Source organism: Malaclemys terrapin, chromosome 4 (assembly GCF_027887155.1).
Source record: "Malaclemys terrapin pileata isolate rMalTer1 chromosome 4, rMalTer1.hap1, whole genome shotgun sequence".
NCBI classification, from domain to species: domain Eukaryota; kingdom Metazoa; phylum Chordata; order Testudines; family Emydidae; genus Malaclemys; species Malaclemys terrapin.
In genome coordinates this window covers 16,605,582-16,633,430 of record NC_071508.1, presented here as the reverse complement: position 1 = coordinate 16,633,430, position 27,849 = coordinate 16,605,582, and the positions used below count along the sequence as shown (strand labels likewise).

Below are 27,849 nucleotides of genomic sequence, written 5' to 3'. Positions count from 1 at the left end.
CGTATGTTGGTGTTGGGTGCCATCTTTGAGGCTGGCAGCGGCGGCGGGTGGCCCGAGCTTTGCCCCCGGCCCGGAGACAGAGGAGCCAGCGGAGCGGGGGGACCCAGCAGCCGCGACGGAGGCGACCGCTCCTTGGGATTCGGTAAAGTCCCCGCTCGCCGGTAACTAGAGCCCGTTAATAGCACCAGGGCCGGGGGCGGCTCCTCACCAGCCCCCGGGGCCGGGGCCGAGGCCGGGCCTCTGCTCCCCCCCTCCCCCTCCCCCCCGGGAGCGACCCGTGGGGACCAGGCCGCATCCCCCCTGCCGGCCCCGGGGACCCTCCCCTGGCGGCTCCCTCAGCCTGGGGCCAAGCGCCCCAGAGAGCCGGGGCGGGGACCCCCGGGGGGCTCCGATTCGGGGTAAATCCGCCCCCACCCTGGGAAAGAGGCAGAGTAGGGGAGACCCCCCCACACACACACACACTTCCGGCTGAGATTGAAGGATCCCTGGGTCCGGTTCTTGGCGCTGCAGAGGGAGTTCCTCCCATGCCAGGCCCCCTGTTACTGCCAGGGCACTGTCCCTCTCCTCCCTTGGGCACGTCAGTGAAGAATATTTGCCCCGTCTCTTCCCATTCCCAAGCTCCCTGTGGGCTCCTGGGAAAGGAGAGTCCCTGGCTCAGCCCCAGATGTTAAGTGGAGCAAAGAGAAGATTCCAGTGTAGGTGGCTCCCTTTAGAACAGAAAGATCTTCAGAGTTTAAAGGCTGTGCTTCCCGTTTCTGGTGGTACTTACAAGGAACCTGCTGTCAATTACTAATTTTGCAGGCTGCACACAGTACCCCAAAGGGATTGAAATCAGGATCTAGACTAACTCTGGAGGCACCCAGTAGCTGACTTAAATTCTTCTTTAGCTTGTTTAAAAAAAATAAACACAAAATCAAATTGTTGTTGATATTGACCTTGGCTGCCTAAAACTAACCGACAAACAACAAAACCCTTCCCATCAGCTTTGATTTTTAATTGAGAATGAAAATACGAAAATAGCTCCTCATATCATACCTATCAGTATGTGGAGTCGGAAAATCATTCCCGAAACTGGTGCTTTGGGGTGCACGAGTGCACATTGCACTCGGGGATTGAGCTGTGCACCTTATTTTCAGAATAGACTGCTGTGTTATTTGATTATAAAAATGAAATATCCTGGGAATAGTTAATTTTGAAACAGGGGAACTTGGAACTACCACCATGGCATGCGATTAAGTTGGATGTGTATACAACTGATTAGGCTTAATAGACGGTGCTAAATTTGGGACTGGATACCCGAGCATTTCAGGAAAAAGTTGGTGTAGAGGTACTTCCTTCTGTTCCTTTTCCTCTTAAAATAGTACCCATTCAAGCAACTGGTTCAAGAGGAAGTTGACTCCTACAGACACTCAAGAAAAGATCACTTAAGTGGGCAAGATCAGTTGTCAATAATTCCATAGTAAAATTACTCCCAGTTCTGGCATAAATTTTGGAAATAGAGAATGAGTGCATATTCTTTCAGTGTGCCAGTCTCCCCTGTCTCTCCCAGTAGTAGGTGCAGCAGCTTTAGTAGTGCCGGCAGTCTGGAATTTATTCCCAGTGCCCACTCTGACACTGAGGATGACGATAAAGTGGTGGTGGAAGGGGTGGAGCAACCTGCCAAACATAAAGGAAAGAAGGGGTTGCGGACTAAGGGAAAGCCACACCATAAAAAACTGGTGCTGTCTAAAAAGTTTGTTAAAGATCTGGGACCGGCGGGTGCTGTTGAAGCTGCCTGTGCTGCAGCTGCAGTAGTCATGCCTGGTGCTCCTGAGCAAGATGGAGAGAGCTTTTTTATCGAGAGCAATACAGTAAAACGGGTTCTGTTGCCTGGTACGAGAGCAAAGACTTCCATCGTGTGGAACTTCTTCCATGTTGATCCCCAGTACCCCTGTCGTGCCATCTGCAGCCTATGTAAAAAAAGCGTCAGCCGTGGCAAGCCAGGCACCCACCTTGGCACATCGACGCTTCAGCGGCATCTCCAGGCAAAGCATTCTGTGTATTGGGCCATGGCTAATAAAATAAGTGCTACCGGTGGAAGCGGTGTAGGGGAGGAAGAATATGCCTTTAATGTGCCTGTGTCACCAATCTCCCCTGATAGCAGATTTAGCAGTTTGAGCAGCAGCGGGAGTTTGGAATATATTCCCAATGTTCACTTTCCCAATGGCAGTGTGGAAGAGGCACTGGGCCAGTTTTCCAACAAAAAAAGAAGAAAGAAAGGAATGCAGGTTAACGAGTTATACCCAGGAAAACCAGAGCTTTCAAAACAATTTGCCAAAGATGTGGGTCCCACAGGCGCAACGACTGCAGCCAGGGCAGCCGCAGCAATAGTCGTTTCTGGTGCATCTGGAGAAGACCGAGAGAGTTTTCTCATCGAAAGCAATACTGTCAAACGCGTCCTGATGCCGGGAACCAGGACCAAGACGTCAGCTGTCTGGAACTTCTTCTACATTGATCCTCAGTATACCTGCAGGGCTGTTTGTAATGTCTGTAAAAAGAGTGTCAGTCGAGGCAGACCCGGCACTCACCTTGGCACTTCCACGCTGCAACGGCATCTGCAGGCCATGCATCCTGTACACTGGGCCATGGCCAACAAATCTAATGGCACTATGGGTAACGGTGTAGACGAGGAAACAGTTGAGGATTTTTCTATTGGTCCTAGGGAGATGGACTTGTCACTTCTCTGTCGTAGAAGCTTTTCAAGCTATTTCTCATCTCGGAGGGATAAACTTACAGCCGGTTACAGTTTAACATCTCAAGGCCTGGGTGTCCATGCGCCAACTTTATCTCCTAAGCCAATGCTTGGTAAAAGAAAGGTCATAAGTCCCAACTTTGGGACTCCGCAAGACTCTCAAATATCCACTACTGAGAAGAAAATTAAATACCATGAAATTCCAGTTGCACAGCAGATAAATAGGGCTATTACAGAATTGATTATTGAGGATATGCAACCCTACTCATTTTTTTCTACCCCTGCTTTTCAGAGATTCATGAAGATAGTGGCACCAGGCTATCAGCTGCCGTCTAGAACTTACTTTTCCACAAAGGCTGTGCCCCGGTTATACAGTGTTGTGAGAGAAAAGGTTTTCATGGCTCTGGAGAAAGCTGAGTGCAAAAAAGTTCACTTAACCATTGACATGTGGACCCATGAACCAACCACAGACTATCTGACAGTGATGGCACATTGGGTGTCTTTTGAAATGCTGCTGTCTTCCTCTCACAGTGCCAGCAAAACTCCCAGTTGTAGGAAGCAGGCAGCTCTTTGTGTAACTGGCTTTGCTAAAGATTATGCAGCAGCCAGTATTTTACAAGAACTAAATTACCAAATCGGTGTGTGGCTTTCCCCTAATTCCCTCACCCCTGGCTTCATAGTTTCTGACAACACTGCCAATGTTGTGCATGCAGTGAGAGATGGAGACTTTACCCAAGTGCCATGCTTTATGCATTGTTTAAGTTTAGTAATTCAAGACTTCCTCCGTGAGCACAAAAGCATGAGGAGCATGTTAGTAGCTGCTCGAGAGATTTGCCATCATTTTAATCATTCTGTTAAGGCCCGTCAAATTTTGCAGGAGTTCCAGCATGCAAACCATCTTCCGCAGCACAACTTGAAGCAGGAGGTAGCCACCCAGTGGACCTCCACCTTTTATATGCTGAGGCGACTTTTAGAGCAGCAGAAGGCAGTGCATGACTATTCCATGCAACACCACGTGGGGAGGGTGGATGGGATCATCCTCACCTCATTTCAGTGGTGTCTGATGGCTCACGTGTGTGACATCCTTGAGCCGTTTGAAGAAGCCACTCAGGAAGTGAGTATGTGCACTGCAGGTCTTAGTCAGGTGCTGCCATTAGTTCGCCGCCTGCTTTTGACTCTGCAGAACATGCGAAAAGACTTTCAAATCAAAGGTGCCACTGTAGCTCTCGGGCTGGTGGATGACTTGTCTCTGAGGCTTGAAACTGACTCCCGACTGAGCACCGTGCTCAGATCTGAGCATTACATCTTGGCCACTTTATTAGATCCCTGCTTTAAAGACAATTTAGAAGAATTCCTTCCTCAAGGTACTGACTTGATAAGCTATAAACAGATCCTTATTGAAGTAGTATCTGAGTATATGTGCATGTCAGTGGAGGGTTGTTCCTTGGAAGCTACAGAAGTATCAGGCCATTCATCCCTTATAGGAACCGATCCTTTTGCTTTTCACCTTAAGGAAGATTACTCTGGTTCAGATCCCTTCAGTGGCTTCTCTTCGAGTGGTGCAGCTTTAATAGGCAAGAAGAGGCTATTGTGCCCATCAGCTGCAGCAGTAGTAGAAGAGTATTTTCAAGATGAGTCTTCAGGGATAACAGTTAAAGATGACCCCCTGATTTACTGGCAGGGGAAACTGAGAAGATGGCCTGCATTAACCCGAGTAGCTATTCAGTATCTCAGCTGCCCTCCCTGTAGTCTGCACTCTGAATGTGTCTTCAGCACAGCCAGACACCTCGTTTCAGAACACTCTGCTAGTCCAGGTTTTGACAACATTGAACAGTTAATGTTCCTTAAAATGAACTTAAAAACTATTAATTATGACTATTCCACTCTGGCCTTGGGCTTTGACACAGAGGATGAGATCACTCAGAGTAGCGAGGATGAGATGTTTTAGCCAGAGTTGGTAGCTTCAGTTTGTTCTGCGCTCTGGACCATTTGAAGTGCTGGGACATGTGCTGCTATGTACTGTTCTTGTACGGTTGTTAATATCTAGCACTTCTTGTGCTTTCCATCTTAAGAGCACTTTACAACATCCTCCAAATGCCCCTCGTGAAGTAGGTAAATAAGCGTTATGTCCATTTTGTAGACCAGAAAACTGACATCTGACTTAGTGAGAAAGGTGGGATTAAAATTTGGGAGTTCCTGGCTCCTGATCTTGTGTTCAGATTGTCCTATTAAACACCACGTAGGTTTTTTAATATAAACATTAATGAAAATAACTATTTTTTTAAAAATAATTAAAAATACAAAAACAGGTCAATAATAAAGAGAGAGCAAAATAGGATTCATGCTTTAAAATCATAAAGAGCACTAGGTAGGTATGTAGTTGATAAGCATGGTGCTGGCAGTAGTAACTGAATAGTGCTCCCTTATGACACCTATTAAGGTATAAAAATGTTCCCTCTCTGAACTTCTCTCCCCCATAATCCCAGCATACTGTTGAAAGGCCACGGACTAATGCTGGTTGGCAAACTGAAAAGATGGATGAGTGACTAACATAGTTTTTCAGTGTTGAGAAAGACAGGGCTCTAAAATGAACTGAGCAAATGTTCACTGTATTCTTGTCTTCCTTTAGTGAGGGTGAAGTGTGTGACCCCAGCTTTTTATTTCTTCTCACTGGTCTCTAATTATTGTTTTGATATAACTAAGCTCCTGTACAAAATGAAATTACAAGGTGAACCACAGCTCAATCTCAATGTGAACACCAGTGTAATATTCAGGATTTGATTGGCTTTGAAATTCTTAATCAGTTTCTGATGCAAGCTTGCTGAATGCCCCAGAGTTATTCATTTATTTTAAGCTTTAAGGGGTTAGCTCAGTCGATTTTCTGTAGTATTTAAATTGCTATTCTAACTAAAGTTATTTAAATGTTTTATTTTTTATTTTTTTAAAGTCTAGTTTCTGTGTTAACATTTTTTATTTGTAGTGCTTGTACAGAACTGAGAGGCTTGAGTTGCTTGGTAGTATAATTTCAGTGATAATTCAAACCCTGGACTGTGTGAAAAGCACTAAGTATGTGCCGAAGTATAGAAGATAATATGCAAATCCATTGAAATAAATAATCAAAAATAGCACACATTATCAGACAGACCAGGAGGCATTGTCCGTTACTTGCCAAGAAATAAGTTTTGGTTTATGTGGAAGCATTTCACACTTTGAAATTGCATTGAATTCGGGAGGATATTAGTGAAAGTAAATTTGGCAAAACTACCCTGTATCTAATATATGCTAATTGCACACCGAGAGAACATTAGTGTAGTTAGATACAGGTAGACAAAAGTTACCTGGGATACAAAATCCAGTTGTAAAGGCAACAAAAGTCAAAAGTGAGTAATTATTTAGATACTAAGGGAAGGACAGAGATTGATTCTTACCTTTTTTAATTCCCTGTCAAGAGTTTAAAACTGATAACTAGTACAAGAACCCAATTTTTCCTCTCATTATTTTAGATTTAGGGAAACTCCCTCCCTTTTCTCCCCCCTAGCCCCCCCGCCAAAAAAAATCCTGGAAAAATTCACTAGTGCATGAGTATAAAAGGTCTAATCTTAATAGAATAGAATAGGTCTATTATTAATTTGTAAGAACTATTTCATTCGATTTCTTCTCAGGTAGAATTGGAAGAGAATTAGCCCAGAAATGTTTCAGTGCTTTTAATGTATGCAATGTTATTGAAGTCATATCAGTCCCAGGTTATTAGAGACAAAGTGGGTGAGGTAATATCTTTTATTGGACCAAATTCTGTCACCAACAGAAGCTGGTCCAAGAAAAGACATTACCTCACCCAACTTGTCTCTCTCGGCACTTTTAATGACACAGGAATTGGAATCTCTTATGTTTAGATCTAATGGTCAAAAATGCAGGTTTTATGGCATTCAGTAAAAATAAATAAACTGAAATGTCTCATTTCACAGTGAAATTAAACTGTGGTAACTGGAAACACCTTTAGGCTCCTTATGGTGTCAGTCATTGGTTGCTAAGAATTGGATCCAAGACATCCTTTCAGACCTTTGCCATCTCACAGCGATGGATAATGGTGTGTATATATATATATATATATATACCAGGGAACAGTATATGGTCACAAACCAATAGTATTTGAAAAATGTAAAAGAAATTAAAATTGGCTTCCAAAAATCAAAATATTTCCAAATTGTGTCTCACGCAGCTGTGCCTCTTCAAAATTGAGCGTTTCCCTGCTTCTTACAGCTTGCTATATTTTAGAACTGCTATCTTTCTGCATTTGATTGCAACTTTAAATATCTGATCAGAGCCACAAATTGTTCTTTACAATATGGATATCAGACTATGCATACTTTGAACGCTTTGAGCACATAAATATGGATATACTGTATGCATGTACATGTGTATATTTGTGCCAGATCCAAACTTGCCCATATTATAAAGCATTGGCCTGAAAGTGTATTTGTGTGACACTTTTATAACCCCTCAATTTTTGCCATTCCCCCAAATTTTGAGACACTTTATGATGCATTTTAAGTGACAAATAGCCCAATTATATCATTTTTATTACCACATTTGAATATATTGGTGTGTGTATAAACACATTTGTATATATGTATATACATATGTATGTTTATACATACAAGTATGTTTTTGCTATACAGGTAATAAAGATGGGGGAAGGTTTTTGTGTTTTCTTAATAGGTGAAGAAATCTTGAAGACCAGAAATTGGAACTTATTGAGTTTTAAATTAAAAAAAAAAAAAAAAAAATTTTAACTGTCTGGCTGTGGAAGATGGATCTTCATTTTTGCAGCCGCTTTGACTCACAAGTTCATCTTTAAATGAACTGTTTTTTGAAGAGCTAACTAACCCTCGCTGTCTCCAGTCTGACAGAGAGTATTCAAATGGACTTGCTTCCTCCAGTAGTTGTAAGATGTTTAAAAGCACAGCCTGTGTCTGAATTGTGGATGAGAGATTTCCTTGGCAATGTGAGGAGAAAATTCTTTCTATCCCTTTATTATTAATTCACGGATTGAGTGTTGGTTCGGCCTACAGGAGAAATTAATTGGAAGTCTTTGAAGACCAACGTTCTTGCCGAGGTTATCCAGGTATGTTAATCTATAGATGTCTAATTTCCCCTTGGTGTATACTGTGGGGTGGGAAGGGAGGGCTCATAACTGAAACTTTTTTTTTTTTTTTTAAAGAATATGACTTATAACAATAGTTAATCATCCAGAGATATTTCCCAGGCACAATTAATTCCTTCAGAGGTAGGCCCCCAATCCTGCACGTAACTCTGTATGGAGCACAGTTTGTTCTATACTAATAAAACTTTTTAATGTCAATAAGGACACAGAAAAATCATTATTTTATTTTAAATCATGGACAAAACTCAGATGACTTGAAAGTACTTCAGAACTGGGATTTTTTTTTGGAACTGGTCAGTTTCAAGGTAGTCAAGTTAACACTGTCCCTTCAAACTCATTAAATGGCATTGTTGCAAGGAAGAGGGAAAGTTACTTGTCACTTGATGATCTGATTTATTTATTTTTTATTCCCCTCAAACCAACTTCTCCAAGGTTACTTTTTAAAGAAGATTTCACTGATCACGTCTGAAGAAGAAAGGGTGAAGCCCGTTTTCACTAAGAGAGGAAGAAGTCTGTGTGGAGCAATAGCCCTGATAACTTGAGCTTATTCTAACAATCTGTCCAGCATGTCTAAACAAGGAGATGATTGCTACTTCTATTTCTATTCCACATGTACCAAGGTGTGTTGTTGTTTTTAAAAACACATTTAAAAAAAAAACTGAGATGAATTGAGATTCTCAAATAATTTAATATATGTCTCATAGTTAGATTCGAAAGTAGAATCTATCCTGAAGTGTCATAGCTGATTTCATATCCTGTTTACCCGTCTTGTTTTGTTACACCTAGCCATTTGTTATGGAAAGGAATAAATTTCAAAGTAGAATAATAATGCAAGATCATCTGTGTAGAGATAGCATTAATCTTTACCCCTGCTCCTGTTTTTATCAAGCAGTAATGCTGATTAACACTTTTCAAACAGTTGGTTGCTAATCCTTACGAATAACTTGTGATGTTGGCATTAACTCCTTATAAAGATAGGTAAATCAAGACATGGAATTGAAGCAACTTGCCTAAGCTATGGAGGGAGTCAATGTCAATAATGGATTGGAACTCAAGAGCGCCTGACTCCTTCAGTCAGCTAAACCATTCTGCTTCTCTCTAGAGCTAACTTGCTTATTGGGCCCAATGAACCAGCTATGGGGGAAAAAAATCCATATCATATTGTGACAACTCTGTATGCTGTTTCATTGTTAAATAAATAAGATCCAGAAGTTATAGACATGACTAAGGCCAATGAACAGATGCAGAAACATATATGCCCTTTTTTGTGGCAGCAGGAAAATAATAGTGGCCATTTTTGCAATGGCATACAGTTTTTCAAGAGCTGCAGGCATCATGCTTCACCCACCCCGTGTTGATTGCTGCCTAATTTTTGAATTTCTTAATGTGGCAAATATATCTCAATTTAAAATTAACACTAATAACTATAGCTCTTAAGGATGATACAGTAAACAGAATTCTATCAAATGTAAATGCAACAGTAAGATGGTTGAGGTTGGCTGTAGGGAATAGGGATGTAGATGTTAATCTTTTTTGTGTGTGTGTGTGTTTTATGAAGTGGTTATTGATTTATCTCATTCTTCTATCCCATCCACAAGATATCCTGGCTTGTTTCATCATGGCCACCTCTAAAATGTTTGTCTGATGTTAAGATAGTGGTTTAAAATAATGTCAGGAAGGACCTTTCAAAATGTTTCCATAGAATTAATTATTTCTGCCTTCTCCCTGAGAATGCACTTCTCATCCATTGCTCCGTTTCTTCTTCTTGATTCATCTGCCTTTCCATTCCCCACACTAGGATCAGTTCAGTCACTGAGCCTTTATCCTTCAGTTCAGAAAGTCCCACTTTTACCGCTCTCTTTATACCTGGGTTTTTCAGGTTGCAACCTCTTATTTGCTTTTGTCCTATTGGCACAGGGGGACAGTTGTCCCTTCCGTCATTGTGAAGCTGCACTGGGAAACGAGACTGTCTGCACACTCTGGCAGGAAGGGCGCTGCTTCAGGAGTATCTGCAGGTTTAGGCACATGGAGATTGATGTAAGTGTTCATTTTGCAAGTACGTTTTCGGACAGGGCTTTTTATCTGGTGCTCAGTGAACTGGTTAAAATTAAACTTGTGTTACTGAGGTTCACTGTTGTGGTAGTCTTGTCACAGATGCTTGTGCTGAACATGCAAACACCAAGAAGATGAGAACTGATTTAGAATCATAAAAGTGGATCTGATGGGAGGCTCCTCAGTGCAAGCAGGTTACTTTGACACTTCCTAATTTGGTTTGAATTGGAACAATAATTTACGGTAGGAAGCAAAGAGCATAGAGTGGGTTCACTTTTACATATCAGTTTTGCCTGCTCTAAGCAACGCTGGCCTCCAGTGATCAAAGTAAAGGGATGAATTTAAGAAAATTTAAGCCTGTTAGAAAAACAGCTCCTTGCTGTGATATCTACTAGACACTGGAATAGTCTCTTCAGTGGAAGTGGCAGTAGTCACATTGGTTATATTACTTAAAATTGTGGTGGCCCTAGCACTGGGGAATAATTCTGCACTGGCCCTTTGGGAGATGAACTAGATACGATTAATGTGTCTTTTCCATCTTTGACTTCTCCAGTTTTCTACATAGTTTTTGTCGGGGGCTATAATAGACTGGAAAGTGGAGAAAGGAAAGAGGAAGTGTAGTGACAGACAGCTGCAAAATTGTCATTGTCGTAGTTTTTGTAAAGATTGTATATGTGCCCAGAGCGCTAGATCGGATTTTTGTTTCAGTTATGAGGCAATGTCCTTATGGTATATTGAAATATTTTATCTTTGTGACATATTTGACCTGTGAAACGAAGTCATAATATTGCCTTGTGATTGTTCTGTGAGCATTCTATGCCACTTGGATGCCATCTGATAACTGCATGACTCTGTAGCTTTTCCAAGATGACTTTAATGTGGGTCTTTGTTTTGTCTGTCTGAAGAAAAAACGCAGTGAGATCCCTTGCTACTGGGAGAATCAGCCAGTTGGCTGTAAGAAATTAAATTGCGCTTTCCATCACAACAAGGGACGCTACGTCGACGGACTCTTCCTACCTCCAAGCAAAAGTGAGTTGTTTCATTTTTCTCCTTCGGCAATTCTTCCTAGATCCCTGAAGCCTTGTAGAGCCGACCTCTGGATTTTTACTTGCACAGATATTTCCGAGGGCTCCTGCTATTGGTAGTTGAAAAACAAAGGCTGCTCAGTTGTTCATGATAGAAATTAAAATCTGTGGTGGTTTCAAATGGAACACCAGTCTGACCTAAAATGTCAAAAATATTTATTTAAAAATCAGTTCTGAGACCACTGCAACAAATATTACATTATTTGCTTCATTAACAAACAAATACTGGCTCTTAAGGTCGATATTAAAACTTGTTGGCCCAAGAGTCGAAATATCCCTCACCTTGGTCGGTTTTTCTTTGTGAGACAAGAAGTCTTGATATTATCAAAACAGGAAGTAGATTTGTTACTTCTATAGCAGCATTGGTGCTGTACAACGGCTGATTTGTACCAGCCAGCTGTTGATTCTGAACACAAGAAATGGGCCTCCAGCTGTAGTCAAGGCTGAAATGAATAGCTGTGGGGATTTCACACAATTTTTTTTTATGCTTAGCTGCTTCTCTCCCTTTTATTAACATTTTCCTTCTGTTTCAGGCTACCTTCATCTCACTCAACCTTTCAGTAGGTGCGAAGAGATATAGCTTTGTGGGGCTGTAAAAATAATAGCCAGACATCTATGCTCTCTAACCTGGCATATTCATACTGAGCGGAGTCTCTTCTCTCATAGCGAAGGAGAGTTCGGCATGTCTGGAAGTCTATATGCATTATGATTTTGGAAATGAATGAAGCGCTGGATTCAAGGTTTTAATTAGGCAATTTACAGGTGTTTCTCCTGTTCTTCTAGCTGTGCTGCCAAGTATGACTGAGTCTGTCGAAGAGGAGGTGAAGGTGACCCAGATCTCGCTGCAGCAGAATAAACTGTCTGTCCAGTCCAACCCCTCCCCCCAGCTGCGGGGGGTGATGAAAGTGGAAAACTCTGAAAACGTTCCCAGCCCCACTCATCCTCCAGTTGTAATCAATGCTGCAGATGATGATGAAGATGATGATGGTGAGCAGATTTTATCTCTAAAGCATATTATATCTCCGATATTTAAATAAATACATACAGCACTGATGCATTTGCTATGTGCCTAGTAATCAACCTTCAGTTTACATGGTTAGTCCTGTGGTGGTTCTAGTCTAGCATTCTGCACTGTGCAATGGCCAATACCTGGAATATTGGAGGAAAGCTTTTCTAAACTCTTGTTGGACAAGGAAACAGGAAGGGAATTTCATCCTTAAGCACCATCACCCTTCTAGGCAATCCAGGAAGTAGCCTTGTCTAGCGATTAAAAGCTAGGAACTGAGTCACAAGACCTAGATCTTTGCTCTGGCATGGCCATACTTGGGCAAGTCACTTAGGCCAAGTGGCCACTGTTTGAAGTCAGAGGGAACTGATGGGTGCTCAAGTTGAGCACCCAAAAACCTTGGCCATTTTGGCTTTAACCTCCCAATACCTTCATTTTTGCATAATGAAGAGAGTACTCACCCTTTGCACCACTTAGATGAAATGTGCTGCGTAAGGGCTTGGTCTGATATCTGAAAGCACAAGATTTAGTTATTAGTTATTTGTACTACCATTGCACCTAGAAACCCCAGGCATGATCCCTGACTCCATTGTGCCAGCTGCTGTATGCAACCAGAACAAAAAGGTTCCTGGTTTTCCCTGCCTCAAAGTGCACACAGTCTTGTCCAATTCCTGATGCTAATTGAGTGTGAGCTAACATTTTGTGCCTTTCAGATCAGCTTTCTGAAGAAGGAGATGAAACTAAAACACCTGTTCAACAGCCAGCTACAGAAACCCATAATGGATTGCGGATAATCTCTACTCGGAAATCCAGTGCTAATTCAAAACAAGGTAATTCATGTTTATATTGTAAGAGCTCCTAAAGGTCACAGCCAGGTTGGCTCTTAGACCCCACTGTGTTAGGTGTTGGTCAAATGTAATAAATGACCACCCCGGTGGTTTGCCTGGCAAAAACCTTAATTCTAGCTATTGGCTGAGCTGCTTAGTAAGGTGATCTTTGGGTATCAGCCACTCTTCTGCAGTCACAAACAGGATAGCTGAGTCAATGCTTAGCTCATTCTTTTTTCAAACGCTTTTGGTTTATGTTGAGCAATCCCAGTAGGCATTGAAACAGGAAATGATAGTGTGATTTTTCAGGTTACCTTTTAAAAAATTCATCTTGGTAATCAATGCTTACATTAAATTTCGCTAGCTTTAGGAGCATATGGAGTGGTCCAAGAGTTAGCATGGAGGTCATCAGGCTAGAGCACCTTATGTACACTGGGTATCTCCACTGATTTCAGTGGAGTTATTCCTGGTTTACACTAGTGTAAGACGGTGGAAGATTGCACCCTAAGTCTTTAAATTAGTTTTGAGGTTCTTACTCCTTAAAAAGACATCACCAAGGAAGTTCTGTAGGGAAAGGGGGTATTTGTATGGTCATGCAGTAGCATCTTCTGACACCTGAAGAAGTGTATCGCAGCTATTTCAGAAAGCAGCATGTTGTGGAAGAACAGTGAGGTGAGGGGTGGAAATGGGAGCACAGAATGGCTCTGGAAGGTGAGCATCTCTGTGACTTAGCTGTCACAGGAGACCAAAGGGGAGTTCAAAGCCTGGATTTCCTCACACTGTTTAAAAAAAAAACAACCCTTAAAAGTAAGCCAAGTGACTAATAGTGCAGATGTTGGTAATTCTTAAAAATGCAGCTTCTGCTGGCTTGTGAGACCAAGCAAGCCAAATTCTGTGGCCATGAACTTAGATTTTTTTTTTCTTCTTTCAGTTAATCAGTTAATACTGATTTTTTTTTAATTTATTTTTTGAAAAAAGCAGTAAATGTTGAGAAGCTTGGTCTGTATTCATAGACATTCACCATTGCTTTTAAGTTTTGGGTTCATTCACAATTCTGCATTTTCAGATAACAGTTTGAATTTTGGAATAAAAACACTTGAAGAAATCAAGTCCAAAAAAATGAAGGAAAAATCACAAAAACAAGGTGGTGAGTTACTCTCCCTCCCTCCCAAATTCAGTGGCACTCCTGTCTCAAGAGAGACAACAGTTTTTCCTGCATGGGAAATACACAGGATGACTTGCAGGGTTTTTTTGGGTTGGGATAATCCGTATTTGCTTTCAGAGAAGGACTGTATTGTTTGAAAAAATGGCTTAAAAATAGTTCAGGTGTTAAAAGCAGCGTCCAGATGGCACAAGCTCTCTTGTATTAGTCAGGCCCTCTAAAGCAGGGAGTAAAGTCGAAATGAGAAGGGTACAAGAATATACTCACATAATGCACAACAGCATGAATCTTTTCCCCCCTATAGCATCTGGATAGCTGGCCAAGCATTGGCTAGGACTATTCTGTGCAGTCCTTTGTATTTACTCTTCTCTTCTCTTGTGACCCAGATATGCCATTGATTGAGTGGGAGATCTGTTCATAAAGGTGTTTTTACACACCCTCAATTGCATGATCTGGGCCTTGATTTCAGTTTGCATATAAATAATGTTTTTGTTGAAGTGATTTAAGATCAGTTTGCCAGGAATAAAGTAACTCTTGTCTATTTTTCCTCATGTGGTAAGGGAGTGGCTTTTTATAAACTACCCCCCCCCCCCCCCCCCCCGCTAACTTAATATATTTTTCTTTGCTGTGATCAGAAGGCCCCTCTGGAGTTTCTGTTTATCCACTCCAATCCCAGACCATTCCTGGTCCGGAAAAGGAAAACCTACGGACGGTGATCAGGACTGTAACCTTGTCTGCAAAGCAAGGTAATGATAACTGCTGCCTGCTTCCCTGGTTCCATTTTAGTAGCTCCTTAGATTGTAGTGTTGGTCCAGATGTCCTTGCTCTCTCTGGCCAACATGGTGTTCATCTGCTACTGATGGTGCCGAAAGGTGTTTGAAGACTTTATTGAAAGCTTCGAAACCCATGGTTTTCTACAGAAGGAAGAATCCCTGGATATATCGAAAACCTCTGACAGTGCTGGTACTCAGAGAAGCATATAGATTTTTGACTTTTGCATCAGGACATTCAGCATCTGGACATCACCTTTAAAGGGTTACGGAGAAGTGCTCGAGCTAACCATAACAAGCCAGTGTTACAAAATGTGACCATAATGCTGCAAACACTTGAACATGTGCTTGACTTTACTCCCAACAGGTCTGCTGGTGTGAGTAGAGCTACATATGTGCTCAAGTGTTTGCAGGATCAGGACAAGCGTTTGCACAAGGATATAGCTGCAGAACCAAATAACAAAAGGAGAGAGAAATGAATGGGTGCAAACAGGAGAAAACTGGGGGGACTAATGAGAGGAAGCAGCTACAGAGAAGCTCTGTGGCATTGGAGAGGGGGCCAGCACTAAACAAGCAGAGAAGGGTGTTGGTGGGAGGAGTGTATGTTCATGAGGTAGTCTGCAGTAAGACACTGCGAAGTTCCATTTTTTTTCAGAGAGAGACTCGTTGCTGTTTGATAGTTGTTTATCCTAGTAAGGAATAAATCTTCAAAAGTGTCTAGTAGACTAGAGCCCGAATATGGAAGTTGTGGTCTCAAGAGGCATTTTGCTTGCTTGTAAGAGTAAAAGTTAACTTTGTGAAAACTTCTGCTGTAGGAGAACCTCCCTAACCAGCACAGTATATAACTTGCACACTTGTCATCAGAGCCTTAATAGCAGAAAGCTGAAGCGAGATCTCATACTACGATTTTTACTAAGTATACTACAGTACACTTCCTAGTACATTTCCAAATTGTAATTATCAGAATGTTTGATGATGCAATATTATTGCATTTTTGTTTCCTCGCTAATAGGCAAAATCTCATGATTTACAATAGGAGTCTATCACTTGTGTAAACTGGCAAGATTATCTTATATCTATATATGGCTACTGCTTTTTCCAAATTAAAGATGCTTATGTTTCACTGTTCCAGGTGAGGAGCCTCTGATTCGATTGAGTCTCTCGGAGAGACTGGGAAAACGGAAACCCTCCATAGGTAAGAACTCATAAGCTAGAGAAATAACGCTGGCTAGAGTCAGCTTCCTCTGCACAGCTCTGGTAATGCACTTAAGTTGAAATCTGCAACACCCATCTGCCATTACATCTGTAAGGCTCCAGGCAGCTCTGTTAATGTGGCTTGAAAATATATTTTATAGAACAAAATAAAGCTAAAGGAATTTAGTTTAAGGAAAAAATGAGTATGTATGAGACTCTCCCATTACCTGAATGCTGGTCTGTAACATGGTGGCAGTTTTTACAGCCCTGCATAAGGTTGCAGAGTAGTTGCTGCTGTGTCTCATGCTGACAGGGGGTCGTTAACTCCAACCAGGCTGCAAAGGGGATGGAGTGTCTCTTTGGAAAATGGGGAACAAGGGACTTGGACAGGTGAGGATTTGCAGGGAAACCTAGGAACAGCCAAACTTGAGGAGAAAGCTTTTAGGGAAAGTTAAGGTTTATAGCTAGTTAGATATCTCAAGAAGGGGATAATTTTTTGACTCTATGCAATGTATATACTCTGAAGCAGTGTGGGTACTCCAGCTGCTCACATAGTCTGCTTCTTTAACTTAAGTCAGAAGCCATCAAGTCATCTATTTTTGGTAATTCCTGAGCTTGTGGTTTCTTGTATGCTTTACCAGAGAAATATGGTGCCCCCAAAACACCAGAGCAAATATATTGCATTTGCCCCCAGGCTTGTGCAGATATATTGTTCTGTTGCCCTTCTTAAAAATGTCTGCATTTCAGATACTGTAGGACAATGTTTCTCAGATGCAGCCACTGTGGTTGCATGCGGCCACCAGGGGCTTTTCTTGCGACCACAGCCTCCTGGGCAGGGACTGGCAGTGGGGGTGAGGTGCAAAGCAGTGGTCCCTCCCCCAGGGCCATCAGCAAGGGTTTGGCACTGCCCCCCTCTGGAGCCACAAATGCCAGAGGAACAGGCAGTCGGTGTGAGTTCCCCACCTTCCATGTGGCAGTGAGGCTCGGGCTTCAGCCCTGAGGTGGCGGGCGGCAGGCTCCAGTCTTGGGGCTTTGGGCTCCAGCCCTGGACCCTGCCTTCAGGTGCCAGCCCTTGTCTCACCACCCCCCTACATCACTCCTGGCCCCCACTGCCTCCCTTGCCCCCCATCCGTAGCCCCTGGTCCCCGCTGTCTCCCCACCCACCTCTTATCCAGGGCTTACTGGCTGAGTAAGTCTGCTGTGAAAATTTATATTTGTATGTTTGTTAATATCACTTTTCACAGCCTCCCAGCTAGCTAGTAAGTCTGCTGTGGAAATTGATAACAAATATACAAATATATCTTTTTGCAGCAGAGGACTTACTAGCTAGCAAGTCTTTTTTAAAAAGCAACAACAACAAAAAACTGTGCAAAACACCTTAATTGTGTTTCTATTCTGTTTAGGTCCAATAAAGAATAGAGACAACTGTACATTATTTTTAATTGAGTCTGCAAAAAACCTCTACATAAATAAATTACAATGATTTGAACATGTATATGTGCATATTTATTTGTTTTTCCTAAAGTCAAGTATTTTAGGAAAAATTGTCAGAATGCCCACTAGCAAAAGTGCCACCACAAATTTATTATGAGAACCCCTATAAGTTGTGAAGTGCTTTAGAACTTTCCACCCTGAGAGTCCCTGCCTTGATTTGGCAGTTGCTTCATAAGGGAGAGTTTCTCAGAGAGCCTCTTACCCTCCTGACATCTTTATCTTGTGTTACTTGGGTTTCAAAATGCTTCTTCCACTGAGAACCATTGTGCTATTTGGGAGCTACAATTAGAAGTAGAAATAGCAGATATTAGCAGCTGGAAAATAAACACAGAAAAATTAAACTCTGTGAAAGGTAAAGAGAGCAGAGCTTCTAGGCGACTCCTCTGTCTTCAAGTCCTTCTATGTATAAGCGCTTGTTAATACGTTCAAATATTAGCTGTTGACTTTCTTTCCACCATGTTTGGCTTTACAGATGAAAGTGGCCCTCCATTGAAGCGTAGCCTTGCTGAAAGGCTGGGAAAGAAGCTTGAATCTCTGGCGAAGACTGACAAAGCACCAAAGAGAGGTACTGCTGCTTAAGAAATCTTTGGGTTTGTTACATACAGACTTCAGTTTGTAGTTCCCTTTTGGTTCTTTGTATGTTAGATGAAGCCTCTCAATATAACTTTGAATTTCCTGGAACTATGTGAGAGACAAAGGAGCAGCCCACCTAACTGCTTTGTGTTTGTTCTTGCAGTTCAAGTCCCCAAGTCTCTTAAGGAGAGGCTAGGATTGCCAGCTGAGCAGACTAGCACGGAGACAGGTAACTAGCATGGAGACAGCTGATGCTCCCCTTTTTCCTGGACCTGCCATTTCTCTGCAATCTGCATTACCCTACCCTTAGCCATTAGAGCTCCTGTATCTGCCAGCATGAGAGTTCTGGCTCTTGACAGCCAATTTGATTCCACTTGTGCCTCAGCAAGCTTTGCTTGCCTGTTTATAAGCAGAAGAGCTTAAACCCTGCTTGGAGACAAGTGAAATAGAAATTGGAAACCAAGAGATGGGATTGGAAATGCCAGTGGAGGTACAAGGTAGTGGTAGAATGGGGCTGCAGTCATCACAGTAGTAATAGATTGTTTACAGAAAAGGGATCAGAGTGTGCCCTACAATTTGACATACATGCTTCCCTAAACCACATTCACAAGTTTAGGTTATGATTTGGTTTCCTTCCTCTTTGACACACTGACATTCACAGTTTTTGGGGGGGCCCTAAGTGGCTACTTAATTTTTTTTTTCAATGCACAGGTCACAAACTTTTCTTTAAATGTTTTGGTTTTTTCCTCTTTTGGTGACAACAGAAAGAGCTGCAAAACCAGCAGGTGAGATCCGTGTGAAAACACTAGAAGAAATCCGTCTTGAGAAAGCCAACCAGAGACGGGGAGAACCTCAAACCAAACTCAAGACTGAAGAGACGTGTAGAACAGAAGATCCTAATCCAAGGGTGAAACCCTCCCCAACAATTAGAATCAAAACTTTTTCTGAGGTTCTGGCTGAGAAAAAAAACAGGCAGTTGGGGGAGGAAGATCAGCTAACGGTGGAGGAAAAGCTAAAAGCGGAGGAAAGTCCTGCCAAGCCGAAGACTGAGAGTGAGCCCAAGAAGCAGGGCACTGCAGCTCCACCTATAGCCAGCAAAGGGCAGCTGGAGGAGTCAACAGGCAAAGCCATGCCAATAGGGGAGGTGCGCATTAAAACATTGGAGGAGATCAAGCAGGAGAAAGCCCTGAGGAAGCAGCAGAGTGGAGAGAACACCCTAAATACGCCACCGCAACCTGAGCTTACTCCCACCGGGAGGAGATTACTGCGCATTACAAAGCTGACAGGTAACAAATGCTTTGGCCATTCCTATAGTACAGCAGGTTCCCCCTTCTTTGCTGGTATTTTCAGTTTAGTCCGAAATCACTCACTCCACTACACATTACAGCTAGAAGACTTTCAAAGTCAGAAGTTAAGACGTGCCAGAATCAAGGTTGCCCATGTCAACTTTACTTGCTGCTTTGTACACATGTAATTAAAGGCTGGCATGCATATCGTTTGCGATGTCTTCTGTGGGGTTCCTGCCTCATTTAGTGAATGCATAGTTATTTAATGTGGAGGACAAAATGCAATATTGAATGTGTGGCCTCAGGCCTCAAACTTTGTACTGAATACAAAATTCATTCCCTCCTGGGAGTTTCTGTGATTCTCTCAAAATAATATTGGAGTCACTGTTTCATGAACATTAATGTATGTATCTTCATAACACCCCTGTGCGGTAGGAATGTGTGTGTGTGTTCTGTTTTTTTTTTTTTTTTTTTTACAGCTGGGGAACTGAGGCACAGAGAGAGATTAAGGCCAAAATTGTCTACTAATTTTGGGTGCCCAATTTGAAATATCTAGGACTTGCTTTTTTTTTTTTTGGGGAGCATGAGCACTTTGTATGTTCAAAGCACAATTCCATTGATGTCAGAGTGCTCAGTGTTTTTGTGTCTTAAACCACAGGCGTCTCATGTTGGGCACCCAGAAAATGGGGAACACACAATTAGTAGCCAGCTGTTAACACTAGTTTGAGTGAGGTGCCCAGAATCACACAGGAACTCTGTGGCAGAGGCAGGCATAGAATCCAGTTTACCAGGGCAACATTCAACTGCCTAACCATGAGACTATCCTTTTTCATCCTATAGTCCTCTGCCTCGTTCACTATACACTTTCCAACCTTTGCAACAAATAAGGCAGGGGTCCTACAGACAACAACCTCATTCATTCATTCCCTGCGCACAATACATAATGTGCACTGTAGAAAGTGTCTTTCAGATGTAACATTAAATGGGAGTCTCTTTGGGTCATCACAGTGCTTGGTCAGCTGCAAGTAAAAGTTCTCTGGTTGTAGCGCAACCCAGACCTCATGATTACAGTGTGTACAACTGAATGGAAGATTGTAGAGCACAAGCTGCAGCCAAATTCTTAGTCTATTAAACTGGTTCGTTTGCCCAAAAGGTTGGAAACCGGTACTGTGAAATGCTATTCAGGAGATCTGTGGTGTTTGAACTCTTAGAATTAACAGTGTGGGTTTGGGATGTTTTAAAGCACCTGGAAGAGAAGAAAAGAAGTTGGTGGCGTCTAGCGTTCCGCCCCTCAGAGCTGGCCCAACAGACAAGGCTGCAGAGGTGAGTCCCTAGAGAATATAGGAAACACTATGTGTCAGAAGTTGCCTTGGATAACATTCACATTCTGTTTACCAGCATGACTTGGAACATACCTCCGATGCAATGGGGATGTCTGTACATTTCTGCATCTAAGTTCTGGAGATTAATCCAGAGTCCTGTCTTCTGTGGTAGCATTTAAGGAAAACATTGCAATGACCAAATGGCTTTGAATTTCTTGCTATTTATACATAGCAATGAATAAGAAGCCCTGGTAGCAATAGCAAAAGCCAGGACTTTGTAATCAGAGGTAATCTGTCTGTTGAGGGCAGCATTGGCAACTTGTGTTTCCCTTGGGCTCCTACTGAGAATGGACTAGATTGCAGCTAGAGTCTTTTGCTTTGATCAAGGGACAACCTATGCTGGGATTTGTAGCCTCTGTGGGCTGCACTTCTGTAGTAAAGGTGAGGGTGTTTGTGAACCTTGATGTAGGTTGCCAAAATGCAGCTGACTGATATTAGGGTGGTGCTGAGCTCAGAGTCCTCTCCATAGGAATTGCTGATTAGGTTTGTGTTCTGAAGTCTCCCTAGATTTGTCCCATCTTGTTCCTCTCTTATTTTCTCTAGTCTTCAGATGAGAGTGCAAACAACTCTACAGCTCAAATGAAGAGTTCTCAAGAAATACTGAGGGAGAAGCGGCAGCTGAAGCCACGACAGAAGGAGAAGCTCCAGAAGGAAATATCTGCTATGTCATCCCCTGGAGAAGAAACGATTAAAGAGAAGAGCCCAGTGGTCGGAAGTCCTGAATCCACAGTGACGCCTGGGGCAACTCGTCGGTTGACAAAGAGACTGACTGTGAAATCAGAGGAAGCAGTGATGGAAAGTCCAGGAACAGAGGGTTCAGTACTACCGGTGAAACATGCAGCTCAGTCTCTGGAGCGAAAGGCTAAAGGTGAATGTCATTTTGTGTAGTATTTTCTGTAAGAGGGATTTAACTTTAGGGGCTGGATCACGTAATCTGTTCCCCAAATCACTCAGTTATTTTGCTCAATATTTTTAGGGAAAGATGACCAGTGCTCATTCTGCAGTGTAGTCATAATTGGACTTTTCTCATCATCACAAGTGCAGCACAGTATGACGCATATTTTGTTCAGTTGGCAAAATGGCCAGACCTTGATTCAGAAGAAGAATGGAGTAGTAAAAGGACATACTGCCGGTCTGGATTTGATGCATTGGCACAGTAGTGTAACGAGTTGTGCAGATCCTTGATGTGGGTGGGAGAGAGAGCCTACACAGAATTTGCCTGTTCTGTTTCTGCCCAGCTCTTGTCTGTGTTAACCCTTTCCTTTTCGAGAGCCCTGAAATTCCCAAACTTTAAAAAAAAATCTAACTAGAAAATGGCTTTCATTTGTGAACACTGAAATTTCAGTAAAGTTACCCTAGAAAAGTGGTGGTGTTACTTAGGATCTTGGTGCTGTCCAGATTTTCTCTATATCCTCCCTTTTATTTCTGATTGGCTTATGAATTCATCCCTGACCGTTCAGTAGTGTTGCTGTACAGCTCCTACATTCCACCCCAAAGATGGCTGTGTTAATGGAGGTGAAGTAATTTCTCTGAAATGTGTTAGAGACGATAGGATGAGACACTGTAAGTCTATTAGCATTTTTATAGATTGCTGACTACATAAGAACAGAACAGCCAGACTGGGTCAGACCAAAGGTCCATCTAGCCCAGTATCCTGTCTTCTGATAGTGGCCAATGCCAGGTGCCCCAGAGGGAATGAACAGTCTCTGGCAAACAGAGACTAGGGCCACCATTCCTGCCCATCCTGGCTAATAGCCATTGATGGACCTATCCTCAATGAACTTATCTAGTTCTTTTTTGAATACATGTATTTGAACTGCCAAAGGGTTAATTGGGGGTTACAAGGTGCTGTGCCTTAAACTCATTGCTGGCTTTACAGAGGAGCAAGGAAACTGCATCAACCCTAGGAACCAATCAGCTTCTGTTCCTTTCCTTTTATTTTCCAGCCAAACCCAAGGTGAATGTGAAGCCATCAGGCGTGAAAACCATCTCCCCTGCAAAGCAGGCCCTGAAACGTAAGGTGGCTGAAAGTCATCCTTCTGCCATAGCAGCTGTGAAACCACTAAGCACCACTAGCAGTGACTTGAAGGAGCTCCCAGCTAAAAAAGCAGCTGTGGTAAGGAAACTGGCTTACAAGCTGGACAGCCTATGGTGAAACCTGAACAGAAGTGTTTCACCCTGCCCCTAAGAGACGACCGAAGATAGATATAGGGATGTCTTATCTCTCTTATGCAGTTCTGTCCAGATCTGAGTCCCTTACCATACCATGGTATGATTTTGATGCATCTTCCTCCATCTTTTATTAGATGAGTAACAGCACTTTATAATGTTCTTAGTTAAATGTCTTCTCAGTGGAGTGAAGTACATACCACTTACGTGCATTCCAGAGTGGCTAGTCAACTACTGCTGAAGACTTCAGGCTCTTGATAGGCATCGAGTTTTTATGCTCACTTTGTCTGGGAAGGCCCAGAATTGTTTTGGCTTGGGGCTCAGGGATGATATGGCTGTGCAAGGATGGGGCAGGCATTATGCTGGAGGAAAAGAAATCTGCCGAGAAATATTTTACTTTTGTACCTTAACTTTCACCTTGCTTTTTCCCAGACTACTATTCTAGCCGTGCCAGAGGATAGTCCGGCCACTGTATCGGAGAGAGCAAAATCCAGAGACAGGTAATGTCTGCAACTTGCTTCTGTTCCTGTTAGAAAAGGTTTTTGTCACTGGGGTTTCGGTTTGAAACTCCAGTACTGTCTCTGCCTGACATTTGGGAAGATGAGTTTGAGGTCATCAATGTTATAATATACCTGTTAAGCCCTGCAACATACCCTGCTTTAATTTTCTAACAATTTAGCAGACTCTCCTTCGGATTAGCTTTTAAAACATTTGAGTTGATTTTGTTCATGTTGGTGAATTGGCATCACTTGCAGTAGCATCTTTCTGGATTCCTGTGAGGTCCTGAAAGAGGCGAGGGTGGCGCTGGAGTGGGATGAAGATGGGGGAAGACTTTCCTGCTGGCTCCTCCTCAAATGCTAACTAATAGCTGGCATTCTCTGTGACCAAATGCATGTCTCAGCAGAAGGCTCTGTAAGAGAAGAGGGATATTAGGTGAAGAAAATAATGCAGAGCTGGGTGAGACAAGTTTATGCGGCACCTGGCTGAATCAGGGCTGACTAGAATCCACTGCTGTCAGCTTCTTACTGTCAAGAGCACCAAATTCATCCAAACATGTGATGGAAAGAGTAAATAGTTGATATCTTTTTTTAACCAACAGTTCACGAAGTTTTATCCGTTCACATTTTTATAATCAGTTTAGTAAATTAGTGTAAGTGTATTGTCTTTGGAGGCAGAGCATTTGGGGAATCTAGGAAAAAGATTGGTTTAATTCTCAGGGTTGTGTCTAGGTCCCCAAACTGAGAATGTACCTGTAATATTACATTGGACTCAGAGATAGCCACTGCTTAATTACACAGCAATTCCGAAGGATTGGAGGTGTGGGGGGGAACACTGCAGTAAGAGAGGGTGGTTGGCAAAATAGATATTTTCAATTAAGGAATTGCTCTCTCTCTTCTCCCAAGCCCTGAGTTGCATATAGGAAGCCAAGCAGCCTCTGTGGCTCAATCAGAGATGTCAAGCCCAACCTCTTCACAGGCAGCAGTCAAGACCCGCAGGCTGAGCTCCACCACAGCTGGGAAAGCACCCTTATCCGTAGAAGATGACTTTGAGAAACTGATTTGGGAAATCTCTGGAGGCAAACTGGAAGCAGAGATTGATCTGGACCCAGGGAAAGATGAGGATGACCTCCTGCTTGAACTATCTGAAATGATTGACAGCTGAACCAGACTTATACTTATCTTTTAAAACAAAAAACATTTTAAACTCTATTTTGTTGGATACCCAAGATAAACCTTTTTCTTCTATATGAGGCTTTGCCACAAGTCTTCAAGTACACTTGAACTGATAAAAATTGGCAATATCTGCACTCAATTGTCGTTAATTTCCCTGCAGGTCAGAGTTAAGAGCCTGTGTACCCATCCTGTTACCACAGGCGGCTATTTTGAATATGTGAGGACAAAGCACTTCACAGTTTCAGGCCAGAAAGATCCTGGAGCCCATCTATAAAGCCTGGGGGTGTAAACTTGTTCCACTGATTTAAGGCTGTGAAGGCTTTAAAAAAAAAAAAAAAAAAAAAAAGTTTTTCTCAGCAAGGTGTGCAAAACTCAGTGTGTTTCAAAACTTTTGGCAACTCTTAAGTTGTATTTGTCCTTACCTTCTTGTTTTAACATTCTAGCAAAAAATAATGAAAAAGTGGGGAGAGAAGGATAATTACTACAGTAATGTGGGCCAAACATACTGCCAAAGGTGCGGGATCAGGTTAGTCTATCCAGCCTTACTTCCTTTTAATTATCAGGGACAACACAATATCAGTATGGAAAGCAGCAGCTATACGAAGACTGCCTTCCTCCCTTTGAATCATACTGTACTAAATCTTGGGGGGTTGGTACTTTTTGTTGACTGAGTAAGGTCCTGGGGCAACTGGTGTAACCCCTCTTGGTCTGCTGCACATCAGTAAATTGAAAATGGGTCTTAAAAGTGCCTCTCATTTCCAAGAATTTCTTCCCTCTTCTGCTGACTTTTCTTCTACTGAGAAGCGGTAGCTGCTGGCACTGATGGGGAAAACACTTTCAGCTGTCTTTGAACCCCAATTCGCTGTATAGGCTTATCTGATTTGATGTAGCACTATGCTGGAATTCAGCCAATAGGAAGCATGTGTCAAGTCAGGCAAGTCTTAGACGTGTCAGAGCAAACTCTGTTCCCTCCCCTGTCCTGTGGATACCTTTCTCTCTTCTCACCCTTCATTTCTCTATAACTTCCCCCTCTTCCCCCCCCGGCCTGAACTAATCATTTAGGAAGTACACACCTGGGGTTGGGATGTTCGGAAAACTAGTCTTCTGTGCTTGACAGTCCATTTGTCTGAACAGTGTACATGGAGAGAATGGTTGAGATTGGGGTGTATTGTGTATCCCATCACCTATGTTCATTTTGACCATAAGATTTTTTTTTTATTTAAACCTTCAACAAGCTAGTCCCTTCCGACTTTGAGCTGTGAAGATATAGGTGTAGCAAGGCTTTTGCTGCTGGCAGGCTTAAAAAAAAAAGTTCAATTGTATTGTAAATATTTTGTCTTTGAAAGAAAACACGTACATGATTTGATAATCCACTGTGATGTCTTAGTTCTTATAGGGAAGATTTGAACCAAAACCAATTTTTAAATTAAAAAGCCCACTCCTGAAGAAACTGCTGTTATAGTTCTAGGAGGGACACCATGCAGAAAGCTTCATCCCAAAGAAGCCGAAAAGCAACAACCCTCCATCCTGCTGAAGGACTTTTCACAATGAGACTTTTGGTTGCTTGTGCACAAATGGAAGCAACTTTCAGAGAGAGACATATGTATGAGAGATTGTGATCTAAAAATCTTTTCCCTGCTGCTTATCTCCCTGTGTTTAAGCAGAATATTCTGTTCCATTGTCAGCTTTGTTCACTTCCTTCTCTGGATGAGAAGTCCTGTCTATGAAGGCAGAATTTTATGTATGCCATTGCTTCTGTAAATATTTTATTCTTTCATTTTCTATTTAGTTTGTATTTAAGGCATTGTCTTACATGTAATCTGAACCATACATGTTCACCATGAGTTGGGCTGTTCATGAAAAACATTACTCGTGTTTTTAAATAAAGCTGATGTAGGAAGTCTTATTTCAGATGTTCTCCGTGTATTTGGGTAAGATGCAGAGGTGGGCAGTAGGTGCAAACAAAAGGGTCTTTTGGTTTCTACAACCAATCATTTCTTTAAAATGTTACCATTTCCTCTACTGCTATGTCCCAGTGGTAGGGTATGCAGAGAGGAGAGTCAGGGTCAACTTGCAAACAATGGAAGAGGCAGTGTGACTGTGTGGAATTCACAATACTTAATTCCTTTAGTCTCAAAGCACTTTACAAAACTGAGAGACACAGAAAGTGAAGTGACTTGCCCAAAGTAACAGAGCAGGTTGGTGCCGGAGGTGGGCATACACTTAAGCCTCCAAATGGAGGGGGTGAAGCCACTTGAAGTCTTAATGTATTTGCATTCCTCAACTTCATCGTAATATCTTCTGCAAGTGAGAGCGGTTGAATTACTCTAATGTACACCTGACAAACTGCAGTGATAACACACATGTATAGCCGCCTATAGGTGGGGACAGATCTACTTAGGTGTGAGGAACAAAAGGACAGCTAGGCAGCCATACTGCAACCACCATGCAAAGGTTCATCTTGATCTGAGCATCCGTGATCCACTGCAAGGCTCTCAGTGAGGATGCAAGGTCAAGTGAGTGGAATTTAAGGGTGGTGTCTCGCTGAGATGTATGGCTATGAACTATGCAAGTGGCCTTGCGTGTTGTCTTTTGGGCCAAAAGCGCTCGCTCGCTCTCTTTTTATTGTTGAATTACCCCTCAAAGGATCCTGGTGCGGGTGAGGCTCCTGTCCTCGTTGTCTCTGCAAATGGCAGCCATCTTTCAGCATTTGGACTTTCCTGCCTAAATAAGGGGGATGTCAGGGTCACTCAGTGCAGCCTGCCTGGCCTTGCCCCATGCCTGTGTTGCATGCACCCTGCAGGCTCTGGGCCTGTGCTCTCTGTAGGGGCTGGTATCAGAGTAGCAGCTGTGTTAGTCTGTATCCGCAAAAAGAACAGGAGTACTTGTGGCACCTTAGAGACTAACATATCCTTAGAGACATAACATATTTGGATGCATATCCGAAGAAGTGGGCTGCAGTCCACGAAAGCTTATGCTCTAATAAATTTGTTAGTCTCTAAGGTGCCACAAGTACTCCTGTTCTTTCTGCAGGGGCTGAAGTCCCAGGCTGGGGGGCCTGGTCTGCACCTGCGCTGGGTTGCTAGTGGGCTAGCATGCGCTGCGGGGCCTGGCCTGCAGGGGGGCTCGTGCCCCCAGCCAGAGGTCAGCACGGGCCTTCAACCTGGCTCGGGGGCCCGCGCACCGCCGCTGGACGGAGGCACTATGGGAGGCGGGAGCAGTCGAGGCGGGATGGAGAGTCCTCCAGTGTGCTAGAGGGGGCGGGTGGGAAGGGTTCCCAG

At 42.8% G+C, this 27,849-nt stretch overlaps 1 protein-coding gene across 5 annotated transcripts; it reads left to right on the top strand.

Annotated features, from left to right (window-relative positions):
- The first annotated feature begins 48 nt into the window (after positions 1 to 48).
- ZC3H11A (zinc finger CCCH-type containing 11A) lies at positions 49 to 26,474 on the top strand. 5 transcript variants are annotated; one of them, XM_054024963.1, is made up of 19 exons: positions 49 to 161; positions 6,697 to 6,818; positions 7,804 to 7,856; positions 8,328 to 8,515; positions 9,813 to 9,932; positions 10,853 to 10,976; positions 11,816 to 12,019; positions 12,752 to 12,868; positions 13,932 to 14,012; positions 14,663 to 14,773; positions 15,930 to 15,992; positions 17,958 to 18,050; positions 18,222 to 18,287; positions 18,823 to 19,344; positions 20,588 to 20,667; positions 21,270 to 21,594; positions 22,673 to 22,842; positions 23,328 to 23,395; positions 24,299 to 26,474. In XM_054024963.1, exons 4-19 carry the CDS (start codon positions 8,462 to 8,464, stop codon positions 24,555 to 24,557), a joined length of 2,457 nt encoding a protein of 818 aa, XP_053880938.1. In that variant the 5' UTR covers positions 49 to 161; positions 6,697 to 6,818; positions 7,804 to 7,856; positions 8,328 to 8,461; the 3' UTR covers positions 24,558 to 26,474. The 5 variants fall into 5 exon arrangements, 4 of the variants coding, with proteins under 4 accessions (XP_053880938.1, XP_053880937.1, XP_053880939.1 ...); XM_054024962.1 differs by lacking the exon at positions 6,697 to 6,818; XM_054024964.1 differs by lacking the exon at positions 6,697 to 6,818 and having other exon boundaries at positions 97 to 142.
- The last annotated feature ends 1,375 nt before the right edge of the window (positions 26,475 to 27,849 follow it).